General features: G+C 39.6%; 2 protein-coding genes across 3 annotated transcripts in view; both read left to right on the top strand.

Annotated features, from left to right (window-relative positions):
• Positions 1-14,661, top strand: part of LOC120601473 (olfactory receptor 2A1/2A42-like) — a 48,097-nt gene that overhangs the window by 17,926 nt on the left and 15,510 nt on the right. The gene's annotated exons all lie outside the window — the stretch shown is intronic.
• Positions 6,492-7,892, top strand: LOC120601475 (olfactory receptor 2A5-like). Its single transcript, XM_039861188.1, has one exon. It carries the CDS (start codon positions 6,602-6,604, stop codon positions 7,532-7,534), a length of 933 nt encoding a protein of 310 aa, XP_039717122.1. The 5' UTR covers positions 6,492-6,601; the 3' UTR covers positions 7,535-7,892.

Below are 14,661 nucleotides of genomic sequence, written 5' to 3'. Positions count from 1 at the left end.
GTCCTCGCCCCGGGAAGCCACTTCTGAAACTCCACCATCTGGCACTTTTTGTGAGGGTGGCACTGCATCAGTTGAAACTGGAAAAAAGAACTGGTTGAGCATTCTTCAAAATTCCCCTAGGGGAAGGTCTAGACGCTCTTCACTCTTTGATATCTACGGGGGAGGGCTGAGGAGACCGACAGTGGGCCCCATGTCGTCCTCAGTGGTTCCTAACACCCACCGTTCCCCTCACTCCACCTCCACAAAGTCCTTGTTTAGTAGCACAAAGGAGCAGGGAAATGGTGCAGTCGGAATAATTCAGAATCCTTCCCCATTATTAAATTCAGACAGAACTAAGAAGGGACTCCCCATCAAAACTATTTTTCCAAAGGTTCCCTTAATTGGAGGTTATTTGTGTAACAGGTTTAAGTTTTAAAAACATTCCCCTCCTTTGGACTTCGCCAACACTCACAACATCTATTAACAACTTTAGAGCTGTTTGATTTGTGTTCCCAGTCACGACTGCTGTCTTTAGCATCACACAGGGGAAGGGGCACGGGGAAGCATTTACAAATTGTCAAGTGCAGGACTCCACTCCAGACACAATTTCTATTCCATCAAATTCAAATTTCAGTATTAGACATTCAAAATTCATCTTCTGGTAGGACAAGTTTCATTTCTCATCATCTTTCACCAGGACCATCTTCTCACTTTTTAAGTACAAATACTGTTTGTTCATTGTCACCTCATGACTTCATGTATGTAGTTTTCCGTGCTGGAATGGTGTCCACCATTTGCTTGTGACAAACTACCTGTCATGGCAGGCACCAGCCATATTGGGACTATTATAACAGTTTGAACACACAGGAAAAAAAGAACATCATTGACCTGCTTGTTTCAAGAAATGGCTGGTCCCTCAAAATTCCACTGACCCCCAACACTCCAAGGCAGTTCTTCTGCCTTTGCCTTTGAATGTCCTTACACCGCTCACTTACGTCCATTGCAGCAATGACCTCCAAAGGTCCCTGAAGACCAATTAGATTCTCCAGCTTCAAAAAAAAATCCCACCAGAGTAGAATGCTTGCCAATCAAAGACTGTCTCGGTGTTCCCACTTGTTACTGTATAAAACTTACTCTCCTTGCTAACACATTTGAACCTCCACTGACATAAAATCAACAGTAGATGGGTACCCTCACCAAAAGTCTATGAATAAAGAGCTTTTAACAATTCTTTCGCAGACTTAGTTTTGTCTTTCACACTAACCATCTAAATCCTACAAGGTATCAGAAGCCGTTTTGATCCCTACATCTACAGCTATCCAGCATTCGATTTTCCCTTTCTTAAGTTATTTGTCCCCTTACACTCCCAAAAAAACTTGTAATAGTGAGGAAGGAATTTAATGTAGGGCAGCTGTATTTTCTTCCTCCCCGTCTCTCCTTTCCATCACCTCCCTGTTGCCTCCCTTTTCTCTAAACTTCTTTTTTGTTTAAAATCCCCATACACCTAAAACGGGACCAAAGCATAAATGCACAATGTCCTATCAATAAATGTTTCTGAGCATGTTATACTCATCTCCCAGGGCAAGGAGAACGAAGCAGACCAGATGACCATGTCATTTTTCATATATAACTTTCGACCATAGTATAGAGTTTTTAATATCTCCGAAGTTACTAAGAGAAACACCAAAGTTCCAAACACTTATGTAAATAAGGATAAAGGAAAAAACATTAAAACATTAAAGACACTTTTAAAAAACAGTATCTCTGTCCATTCTACTCATCATGTAGTCTTTGTCCTCAGTGAACAGTATTCGCAAATGCTTGACTTACATAGTAACGTTTTTGAAGGATTGCATGCAAAAAGAAATGAGTGAATGAAGGAAGGAATACCATGGAATGTGATTTTAAGCGAGGGGAAGAACTTATAGATAAGAAAGTATAGGCGTTTGGGAGAAGGAATAAAAATAGATATTGAACATCAGTCAAGGCTAATATGGTGCCACAGGTTTGCGATTGTAATGGACTGCTTTGGTGGGCATTAGAGTTCATTTGAGTTCTTAGAGTTTTTCTTGATTTCTTTTTAATGATAGCCATTGCGACAGGTAAGTGTGAGGTGATAACTCACTGTGGTTTTGATTTGCATTTTGCTGATGATTAGAGATGTTCAGCATGTTTTCATATACCTGTTGGCCATCTCAGTATCAGTTTTGGAGAAATGTGTATTCAGGTCCTCTGCCCATTTTTTAATTAGACTTTTTTATGTTTAGTTGTATGAGTTTCTTATACTATGGCTATGAACCCCAAATAGAGTATATCATTTATGACTATCTTCTCCACTCAGTAGCTTTTCTTTGCATTTTGTTGACGGTTTCCTTCACCAAGCAAAACGTTTTTGTTTGATCTAGTCCCAATTGATTATTTTTCCTTTTGTTGCTCTTGCCCAAGGAGACATAGCTAAAAAGATATTGCCAAAGATGATGTCAGAGACTTTAGTTCTTATGTTTTCTCTTAGAAATTTTATGGTTTCAGGTCTTACATTAAGCCTTTAATCCACCTTAAGTTTATTTTTGTATCCGGTGTAAGAAAGTGGTCCAGTTTTATTTTTCTGCATGTATCTGCCAGATTTCCGAACACCACTACGAAAAGAGATTGTCTTCGCCCCATTGTATATTCTTGCCTGCTTTGTCATAGATTAATTGAGCATATAAGGAAGAATGTATTTCTGGACTCTCTATTCGTTTTCATTAATCTGCAGACTATATCCATTCCAGTATTATACTGTTTGATTACTGTACCTTTGGAGTTTAGCTTGAAATCAGGGGGCGTGATACCTCTGCTTTGTTCTTTCTCAAGATATCTTTTGCTATTTGGGGTCTTTGTGGTTCCATGTAAATGTCCTGAGAAGAATGCCATTGGTATTTTAAGAGGGATTGCACTGGATCCTACACCGATTTAGGTAGTAAGGACATTTAAACAGTATTAATCATTTCACTCCGTAAGCATGGTATACCCTTCCATTTATTTATATCTTCTTCAATTTTTTTCTTTAGCTTTCAGAGCAGAGATCCTTCACCTTGTTTAAATTTATCTCTTGGTATTTTATGCTTTTTAATGCAATCGTAAATGGGACTGTTATCTTTATTTCTGCTTCTGATTATTTGTTATCAATGTATAGAAATGCAACGGATTTCCAGATATCAATTTCGTATCCAGAAACTTTACCAAGCTAATTTATTAGTTCTAATAGTTATTTTGGTGTCATCTGTAGAAACCCCTAACAGGGTCCCTGGAAACTATCGCTCAACAATTAAAAAGTCCCGGCCTCTCATATACCTTCATGGAAACTAAAGAAAAGCATGAGTTCATAAAGCTATAATGATTTTAAAGGCCAGAATACTGTGACTAGTGCTGTCTGCTTCAGGTTTTTTTACTCTTGAGATATTTGTAAATCTGTGAGCATAGAGCGTGATGCTGGGTTGTGCACTGCATTTTCCTGTGAATTTTTCCCCGAGGACAATAAGACCAAATGTTTGCTCTCCTCCAGAGAGAAGTTTAAAGTATATATTTTTTTCCTCCTCAGGGAGAATAGAGACATGCAATGTCTCATGGTCCTTCTGGGATTTATACTTATTAGTGAATTTTCAATAAAACTTTTATTCCTAGAGGTTTAATTTAGAGCTTCATATTCTCCGGCATAACTCTCAGCAATTGTAGTAAATGCTGCTGAATCTGAAGTTTATCTTCCGAAGCCTGCTACACTGTCCTTTAGCATGTGACCCACGTCTGAAGGGTCTTATCTTTGTGAAAGCAGATTTGTGAGGAGTATCCATTACTTACATCTGCTTATGTAGAGGTGATTTATTTGCACTGTGAGATGATTTTCAGTACAGGCAGCTGCAGTAGAAGAGGGTGGCAGCAGAAAGCAACGTGGCTGTATGGAGAGGAATGACGTTCCTGGGTAAGATACCCTGAGTCCCTCCTGACTCGAAGTTGCTGTTACAGGCAGATGGAACAGATACGCAGGTTCCGGTCTCACCCCAGCTCTAGGAGCTTCTGCCTGCTGAGCGGGGAGCTTCTGATTCCCTCAGCTGTTTCATCATGACTTTTCATTATGGTTGAGTGACAGGTGTCCAGATTAACCCAACTGTATTTTTTGGGAGGAATCGGGAGGTATGGGAGAGGCTTCACATGCAGGCACTTCTTCTGAATAAGGCTATGCTGTGGCCCCCCCAAATCAAAGGACCTTGGATTACCTAACAGATGAAGACATTGATAGAGTTACTTCTGTTGTTGAAAAACAAAATTCTAGTGAAAGTTAGTCATCTTTTCTTTTCTGAAACAGGATGCGAGGTACTTTTGCAATACAGTTATTATTGGAACTTTTCTGAAATATCACCAAATCTTGATAATTATTAGACTCAGAAATTACTATATTTTCTACAAGTATTTGTCCTACCATAAGATAGGATAGAACGAGTGCCAATACCACTAACTAGAGTAGGAAGAGCATAAAGCTCCCTAGCTCCGATGCAGAACTGGCCAGGTGGAGAATAGCACACACCGTCCACCCAGACCTTTGTGTCGTGAGCTGCTGTTATTTTATGGATTCTGTTGGCAAGGGGAAATTTCACTTAGGCTATCTCAGAACTTTCTTCTCTATGTCGGTGCTCCGTTGCTTAAGAGATTTAATCTACCTTCTCTATTATTTTTAAAAGTATTTTTAAGTGAAATGAAAGTATGTTAATGGAGCTGGAGATAAGAGTTTTTAATTCAGACGCAAAAATATGTAATGTAGAAGGTCAAAGTGTTTCTATCCCCATTTGCATACTATATTTTCTGTATTGTAGCAAAACTTAATATTATCTTACAGACTTAATGCACATTTATGTAGACCCTTCCAAATGCTATCGTCTTTGGAGAAACACCGGGATCTAGGACCGTCTGTCAATTTTGCGTGAGTCATTGTTCCGAAAGGGGCACGGCCTTCGTAACTGATGCCTCCCTCAGGTGATATTTTGCAAAAGCTCAAAATGCCACCGCATGTATTTTCAAGTTTCCTTCTTAGGTTATGTTACTTTCTTGGAACCTAATTTTTCATTAAAGTAATTTTCTGGAAACTTTCCTATAAGAAAGCTTGAGGTGTCAAAGCAGGTATAAGACATGAGTTCATTTAGGTAACGCCATTCACTCTACATTCGTAATACGGTCTATATCTTCAAGGGTATTTAAGAATACCCTGTAGAAACACTGTCTTTAAATTACATGAATTATTTATAGCATTTTGAATTTATAGTAATTAAGTGATTAAATTCTAGTTGTGTCCTTTCTAGTAGAGACCATGTTTTGCTCAATAGGTAGAAACTGATCACAGAAGATTTTTAGAGAGAGAGACTCGAGAAGCATAAATTCATAATACTGGAATGATTTTAAGAGTTTGGATACTGTAATTTTTGACATCTCTTTCAGATTTATGACCCTTGAAATATGTGAAATAAGAAAGTGCTTAAAAATGATGGATTAGTCATTACATAATGGTGGTAACTTGGAGACACTGCCTTAATCGAGGGACATACTTTGTCATCACCAGTAATGGGACAAATTAGCATTATTTGTGTATTAATAAGAGGCATTAGAAGGACACATCTTTTTCTACCAAAAATTGATTCTCTACCCTAACAAATGGTAATCAATGGAAAACCTCAGTTGAGAGACATTGTACAAAACAATTGGTCTATACTCCTCAAAACTATTAGTGTCATGGCAAGAAAGGCAGGGGATAAAATATATGTGATACAGGATTTACATGTTGACCAGCGGAGTAGAAAATGCAGTATTTAGAATAGTGAATCATGTTAATATTGTATCTCCTCATTATACTGAAGATAGATCAGTGAACATCCTTGTTATTTTGAAAACTAATAGGGTTCAGGGATAAATCGGAAGTACAATGTCCTTTGCTTCTCAGTGGACCACAGAAAATTAATAATATATATCATATTTATGTGTATCTATCTATATAGAGAGAAAACGAAATGATAAAGCAAACATGAAGAACTTTTCATAAAATGTATATATAGTTGACCCTTGAACAAGAGTTTTTTAAATTGCGTGAGTCCACTTATACATACATTTTCCACAATAAATACTATAAATGTATTTTCTCTTCCTTACAGTTTTTCTTAATAACATTTTCCTCTCTCCAGTTTACTTTATTGTAAGCAGACAGTATAAAATAACTATAATGTGAAAAATATGTATCAACAGACTGTGATCCATAAGGCTTCCTTCCAGTCAAAAGTGGGCTATTGGTAGTTAAGTTTTGGGGGTGTCAAAAGTCATACACAGGTTTCTGACTGTGCAGGGATTCAGCACCCCTAACCCCTGCGTTGTTTAAGGGTCAGCTGTACTGGCATTGTTTACATTTCTTCATAATTATCTTAAAACTTGAATTAATTCATAATAAAATGTTAAAAAGCAAAGAACTATTAGAGAAAAAGAGTAAGTGAAGTAGGGACAAGCATACAAGCGTCCCCTGAGTTCACGTGAGATAACTCCAATTTCCATTGCTCTCCAGCTCCAACTTTCTGTCACACTCCAGTCCTTCAGAGAGTGTCATTGAGGAATGGGGGGCAATGAGTCATGGGGCACAGAGTTCATCCTGGTGGGATTCCAACTCAGTGAAGAGGTGGAAGTGCTCTTCTTCTGTGTCTTCTCCCTGTTATATGTCTTCAACCTGACGGCAAACGGCACGATCTTGGGACTCATTTGGCTGGACCGCAGACTGCACACCCCCATGTACTTCTTCCTTTCTCACCTGGCCGTCATTGACATAGCCTACGCTTCCAGCAATTTGCCCAATATGCTGGAAAACCTCGTGAAACACAGAAAAACTATCTCCTTTGTCTCATGCACTCTGCAGATGTATTGCTTTATGATTTTTGCTGATACAGAGTGCTTGATTTTGATGGTGATGTCCTATGATAGGTTTGTGGCGATCTGCCATCCTCTCCAATATACCGCCATCATGAACTGGAGAGTGTGCACGGTCCTGGCCATCGCTTGCTGGGCTTGTGGATTTTCCCTGTCTCTGGTACATCTAATTCTCTTTCTAAGGTTACCCTTCTGTGGGCCCCAGGCAATAAACCACTTCTTCTGTGAAATCCTCTCTGTCCTCAATGTGGCCTGTGGTGACACTTGGATCGACAAAATTTTTCTCCTTGCCGCTGGCGTGTTTATCTTAGTTGGGCCTCTTTCCCTGGTGCTGGTCTCCTACATACGCATCCTTCAGGCCATCCTAAAGATCCAGTCGATGGAGGGCCGCAGAAAAGCCTTTTCCACGTGTTCCTCCCACCTCTGCGTGGTCGGGTTGTACTTTGGTATTGCCATGATGGTCTACTTGGTCCCAGAAAATAGTGACCGAGAGGAGCATCAGAAAATCCTTGCCCTGTTTTACACTCTCTTCAACCCATTGCTGAACCCCATTGTCTACAGTCTAAGGAATGCTCAAGTGAAGGCTGCCTTCAGCAGAGCGTGGCAGAAGACGAGGACAGTGTGAACGAAGGTAGAGTTTTGGTTCAGTGGGTTTCCCCCCTTGAGAGATGTGATTGGTGGTGCAGTAAAACTCAGGAAGATTCCCCTAGAAGAGGCATGGTACAAAGATGGGGGTGATCTCAGAGGACGTCACCCAGAGGGCAGAATAAGAATCCTCAAGCCCTCGTTCCTCCATGAAGACAAGAATACATGGAACAAATTGCCTTTGTGAGAACAGCGGAAACCAGTTAAGAGGTTGCAGCACCCGAGACAAGCACAAAGCCTAGAAGAGACACAGAGAAGTGAGTATGCACATTTATGGCATTTTATCTGCCCTAGCTACTTGTCTCCCTGGCCCAGGTGGCTGCATCAAGAGAAAGTTTCCAAGTGCTGGCTCCTCCTCTAGAGGGAAAGAAAAGAATGGAGCACACATACTGCATTCTGGCTTTTCCAGAATTGTCCTGAGAGTTTGCTTTCTGCCTGGCCAGACTCAGAGCACTGAAAGGAATGGCAGTGTGGATGCCATGTTGGAGCCAGTGGAAACACTACAGGCAAGCACTCCGGCTTTTCACACCCCTAGAGATGTCGTAGGATCTCAGGCAGACACCAGGCTGAGTAAGTGTCTACAGGCTCCAAAGAGGAAGCAGGGAAACCTCTTCAGCAGAAAATACGTGCACCATCTCAGAGAAGCTGCGTTCCCGGAGGAGGTTGGAGGGGTGCCCAGAATCTCCAGCAAGGTGCACGGCTAAAGATCTTCCCCCTCCTGAAGTCAGTCAGTAAAGTCTGGGAAAGGTAGCTGTTTTTTCAGAGACTCAAATCTTGTGTACCAGCTATTCATTCCTCATTCTCTGCTCCCAAATGCCCAGCAACTACTGATTTTTAAAACATATGCATACTTTAATCTTCTCCAGAATGTTCTGTAGTTGGAGGCATACCGTATTTAGCATTTTTAGATTGGATTCTTTCACACAGAAATATTCATTTAAGGCTCTTCCATGGCGTGTGTGTGTTTGTGTATGCGCGCGCGCGCGCGTGCGCGAGTGTGTGTGGCTTGATAGGTCATTGCTTTCTATTGCTGAATAATATTTCCTTGGGCAGATATAGCACAGGTTGTACATTCATTCACCTCTTGGAGGACATCTTTGTAACTTCCAAGTTGTGATGATAATTATGAATAAAGCTGCTATAAACGTCTGTGTGCATGTTTTTCTGTGGATATGAGTTTTAAGCTTCTTTGGCTGAATACCAAGGAGTGTAACTTGCTGAATCATCCGGTGAGAGTACGTTTAGTTTTGTAAGTAATTACCAAATTACTTTCAGAGTGGCCGTTTCATTTTGTATTCTTATTCTTATAAATAAGAATTCCCGTTGCTCCACATGCTGCTAGAATTTGTCGCTGTCAGGGTTTTGGATTTTTGCCATGCTAATAGATGGGCAGTGGTATCTCATTCTTGTTTTAATATGAAATTTTCTGGTGACATATGATATTGAGTGTCTTCACAGTGCTTTCTTGCCATGTGTATATCTTCTTCAGTGAAGTATCTCTTCATATCTTTTGCCCATTTTTATTTAATGAGCTTTATTTATTAGAGCAATTTGAGATTCAGCAAACTCGAGTGGAAAGTACGAAGATTTCCCATGCAGCCCTGACTCCACACATGCAGAGGCTCCCCCATTATCCACGTCCCCCACCGGAGTGCTGCATCTGGCTTCTTTCTCTTCGTAACGCTATTCCCTTGTTTGGATGCACCACAATTTATTTACCCATTCAGCTACTGAAGGGCATCTTGATTGCTTCCAAATTTCGGCCTTCATGAATGTAGCTTCTCGAAACATTGTGTGCAGGTGTTATATGGACATATGTTTTCACCTCTTTGGGTAAATACCAAGTCGTGCAATTGGTAGGCTGCATGGCGAGAGTATGTTTCGTTCTTTTAGAGACTGTACAACTGCCTTTCAGAGTGGCTCTGCCATTGGTTTTGCATTCCTTCCAGCGATGCCGAAGGTTTCTGTTGCTCCACATCCTCGTCAGTGTTTAGTGCAGTCAGTGCTCTAAACGCTGGATTTCAGCCACTTTAATAGGTACCTAGTGATATCTCACTGCTGTTTTAATTTCCATATCCCTGATGGTAAGCAATGTGGAGCATCCTTTCATATGCCTATTTAGTATATGTTATTTCAAGGGTACTTGTTAGGCATTGGGCTGTTTTATTTAGTTGAGGTATTCATTCTTCCATTGTTGAAGTTTAAAAGTTCGTTATATGTTATGAAATCAAGTCAGTTTTTTCCTATGTGTAAAGATTTTTCTCCAGTCTGTGGCTTCACTTTTCATATTATTAACAGTGTCTTTCACAAAGCAAATTTTTTAATTTGGATGAAGTGCAACTTATCCATTTCTTTTTTAATGATGAAGTTTTTTATTTTCAGTTCAGAATTTTTTTAATGTGATGACTTCCAATCTCTTTATATGCTCCCATAAATACCAGAAGCCATCAGTTTCTTTTTAAATTTTTTTGGGGTACCCACAGAAGTTAGAAATGGGTTTATTTTCATAACATACTGAAAATAGAGCATGACTATTCCTATATTACTTTCTTATTACTGCTGGAACATATTGCCACAGATGTAGTGGGTTAGAGCAATAGACATGTATCATCCTGTAATTCCAGAGCTCATAAGTCTAAAATAGATCTGCAGGGTTGAGTTCTTTCTGGCACCTCCAGGGAACAGTTTGCTTCCTTGTGCTTCACGTTTTCCAGTGTTCAGCCACATTCTTTGTTTCTCTTTCCCAAGCCAATAGCGTAGGCGATCTCTCCTCTCTGCCCGCCGGCCTCCCTCTTGTCAGGACTCTAGCGATTATAGTGGTCCCCTGTGGATAACTCATGATAACTTCTGCGTCTCAAGTTCTTTTAATTATATGTCTGCAGAGTTCGTTTTGCCCTAGGAAGCAACATATTCACAGCTTTTTGGGATTAAGGTGTGGACTTCATGGCGGCCGGGAGCTTTATCCAGTCTACCATGTACCCCAGAGATGTAGCTACTATCGTTAAAGGTGTTACCTTCAACACTTTAACAGTGAATTATAAAGACTATATTATCTCATTTGGTTATCATTACCAATCAGGTTCAAGAAGAGAATGTGCTATGTGCGTCACACTAATTCTACATTTTGGATTCCTCTATCTCAACAAAGAGGTCACCTAATTTAGTTGTACTGCTTTCTGCTTGTAAAGTGTATTTGAGAGAACTAACTTGCATTTCTAGAATACTCATGTTTATTCTTTATACAGATGTAAATGTGCTAGGAGAAATGAAAAATAATTTCGATACCTTCTTATCCGACCTGCCAGTGGAACAGTACTTAGCAAGATTCCTGGAACTATGTGACAGTGTAACATTTTGAAAACAATTTTGAGATTAGATTCATATAAACTGTAATATGAAGACTCTTAACTGCAGGAGAGAGAGATGTTATTGTCTTCTGATGCCGTGAGTCACGCCCAGGGAAATATCACTAGCGATTCTGGATGATCATGAGACTGGTGAGAGGTGGTGAGGATTCAGGAGGCAGATGAAGCCTGAGAGAGCACTTTGAACACTTTTGACAATGGGCATATATTCAGTACTTAGAGTAGTGGACTGCGTATGTGTGTGTATAATTCATTCTTGTGCTGGCAGCTTAATGGCTGTAGGAATGTACTTGTGTCTCTAAATTTCTAATCCAGACATATAATGTAGAGATAACATATTAAGCAATTCATGGGATTAAATAAAATAGCACATGCGATGTGTTTACCTGAGGTCTTGAAATGGAATAAATGCTTAATCAACACCACTGCCATTGTGATAATCTCACTGCTTTGTGTCTGGGTCTCATCCTTCAGTAGATGAAGATATGTATCTTCCTGGAAAATTTGTAGCATGTAGAAGTAGAAGCACAGGCTTCATAGGCACCTGTTTATTAGATATTAGGGATTGGAGATAAAATGTTTGAATTTGCAAAACTATTATACATCCAAGTATTATATCCTATAAATTGTGATATTTGCCTTAGTTTATTGCCTTTGAGATGTTTACAAATGGATTTGCGTTCTATGAGAATCTGTCTGCTCCTGTCTTTCCTGAAAGTATTTTCTCCAAAGACAGGTGATCTTTATTTTCCTCCAGGGAGAGTGTTCAGCAAAAAAAAAAAAAAAAAAAAATTATTTCCCTTTAGGAGAGATGTACATAGGTGTAATGACTTAAGGGGTCTCTTCAGAACATGTAAATTCTTAAGAGTCACGAGAGTTGTCTATATTGAGCTGATCATAAAATACAGTCTTTGCTCCTGGTTAGGCAGAAAACAAAGGCTCTGTTATTCTCCAACATCATCAAAAAGGGAATTAACTGTTTTCAATCCTGGGATTTCTGACCTTGGAGACTGCTAGGAGGAGGAATAGGTCTATCTTCTGTGGGATTTTCTCTAGGTTAAGGTAGAATCTTAAGGTCACAGCTAGAGCTACCACCAGCATATGTAGAAGAGATCAACTTGCATTGGTGGGTGGTTTGGGATATGGATTATTGCAGTAGGACTTGGAGACAGCAGGAACCATCTGGGCTATGGTGAGAGAAAAATCACATTCTGGGTATCTGTTTCCCTGAGCCAGACTTTGTGTCCAAGGCACCTGGGCTGGCAAACAAAGCAATCCAGGTGGGCTCTTCCTGGCTGGGCTCTGGGCATGGGCCTTCTGACATCATGTGACATCGTTCTCCACACCACTTCCAATAATGTGATTAGGAATGGAGGGCAAAACTGACACTAATGTAAAAATGAGTAGGAGACAAAGAAAATGAGAAACTTCTTGGTGGCCTCTGCATATGACACTCTGAGCTCACTAACAGAGGTGAAGAGACTTCGTACACCTAGATGAAGATATCATTGTGTAGAGATGTTAAATAACTTACCCCAAATCACTTAGTGGAAGGATAAAGATAGCTATATGTAGTTACATATATTTCTCCAAGTAAAATCTTCAGCATAACATTTGCTGCTAATCTCATTAACATTGACTGACCAGCCATCAGCCTAAAACAAACAGGTCTTAGTGCTAGTGTCTGTAAGTAATATTGTATTGCCTTTCGTGAAACAGTGAAATAATTAAGTGTGCCTCATAGTTATTTCTGAGTTCTATTCCCTCAGTTTATTCGTGAGTGATGGTATATATCATACTCTGATAGTATCTATCTTTTAGGGAAATGTTTTTCTGGCCCCAGAGTAGAGTAGAATAAATATCAGTGCTGCTGGATTTTTTGAAAATACCATACAGAGGGAAACATGTAGTAAAATTCCTTACATCAAGAAACATATTTCAGAGGTTCTGTGTTGTATATTCAGTGGAAACCACTGCCCACAAAAGGAAGTGCTCTTACGGAATCTATTGTTTATTTCCATGAGCTGATACTCTTTAATTGCATCAATTAACAAATTAAATTGACGCTCAACCATCAACTACTTTCATGTTTCTTCTCTCTTCCATTGCAGTCGTGACCTATCAGTGTTCTGTGATATCTTAACTTTTAGGTTAGGCCAGTTACACAAATTATGTGAATACACTGGTAAGCAAAATGCAGAATAAATGATTTAACAATTCAAATAAGAATAACCACAATAGAGAGAAATAATCTGGGAAGTAAGATTGTGATGGCTAAGAGCCAGATGTTTGTAATCTGTAGAAATAGGTTATTTTAATTTAAATTCTCAACTTTCCAGTTTAGAGATTAAATATATTTTAATCATTGCTGATTGTTTCTAATGGTGTCTATATTTCTACTGTTTCTTACCCAGTTCTGAATTTGACTGTTATTTTTGTAGCTAAATTTGATATAAATGCTTACTACTGTTATATAGACTCCTCCCTCCCTTGGTCATATTCAGATCATACGATTTACATGTATCTTAAAAAACAAAAACAATCATATATATGAAGAAAATTTATAATTGTAGTACCAGTGAATTTAACTCACAAGATACTGAGACCTATTTCTTATCTATGTGGAAAATTCGCTGTGATTGTGCAAAGTAAAATGACATCTGCTATGTGTTTTTAAATGCTTGATGCTCTGCTAAATAATAATACATGATAAATTTATCTCTTCTATGTGGCAGATGAGGTTCAGGCTGAAGAGTCTTCCTTCTGATGTCAGTTATGTAAGAAGGAACGGTAATCCTCAGAGTAAGCCCTAAAATTGAGAGGAAAAATAATGACATTGGATAGAGGTTTTGAAATATTGTATATGAGGCATAGTAAATGTTTACCAACAAGCTTTCAAAATGGGTAGCAAAGCCTTAGGTGTAGTGTTTGCCAATGTCCATGGTGCAACTATTTCCGCCAGGGTCAATTTCAAGCAACTGATGTGTCTTCACTAAACGCAAAGTGGGAAAGATATGAGTACAATCAGCACTAGTAAGCCAGTGCAAACCAGTTCCATCAAATGTTTGGGAGTTACAGACAGAGGTCATCAAATATCTATGCGATTCCCGATATTTACCAGCCGTCCTTGAAATTAGAATGAATACACATGATTGCCTCTGGCCTAAAAAGTGAATGGAAGTGATGTGTGTCATTTCCAAGTGAAAGTAGCTCTGAGCGGGTATGCACCTTCCATCTGTTTCCCGTCTGTGACCCGAGGAGGAAGTATGTTCCATAAGGCACAGCACGGAAGAGAGAGGTCTGCCTCGCCCACATCTGACTTTATGTGAGCGTAAATATGTGTTGCTGTATAGCACATGGAGGACTTGGGGTGTGTCTGTTGTGTTGCAGCCACAGTATCATATGGGAGCTTAAAGGGTGGTGAGTGTGATGAAATCGCCGCTTGGAAAACTTCACAAACCTAGAGAGTAAGATACTAAAACAAGGTGTGCACGAAGCGTGTCAAACCTTTGGATTTCGAGGGCAGTTAGATCAAGGCCCAGAATAGAATGAGACTAGGCCTTAGGCTCGTAATGACGCGAGGGTGAGATCACATGTTGTTAGTCGATTGTCCCTGGTTGGACCCTCCAGAAGTGGACACTTGGCATGCAGATGGCATTTGGCACGCAGGATATTTATTAGGGATCAACCTTTGTGGAAGGGAGTGAGAGGCAGGAAACCTCAATTATTTTCTATCTCAGTG

The sequence above is a fragment of the Pteropus medius genome, unplaced genomic scaffold, assembly GCF_902729225.1.
Source record: "Pteropus medius unplaced genomic scaffold, Ma_sr-lr_union100, whole genome shotgun sequence".
Taxonomy (NCBI): Eukaryota; Metazoa; Chordata; class Mammalia; order Chiroptera; family Pteropodidae; genus Pteropus; species Pteropus medius.
This window is presented reverse-complemented; position numbering and strand designations above follow the sequence as displayed.

What these genes read in the sequence shown, in the direction of transcription:
- LOC120601475 (XM_039861188.1), top strand. Translation starts at nt 6,602, where the DNA reads ATGGGGGGCAATGAGTCATGGGGCACAGAGTTCATCCTGGTGGGATTC.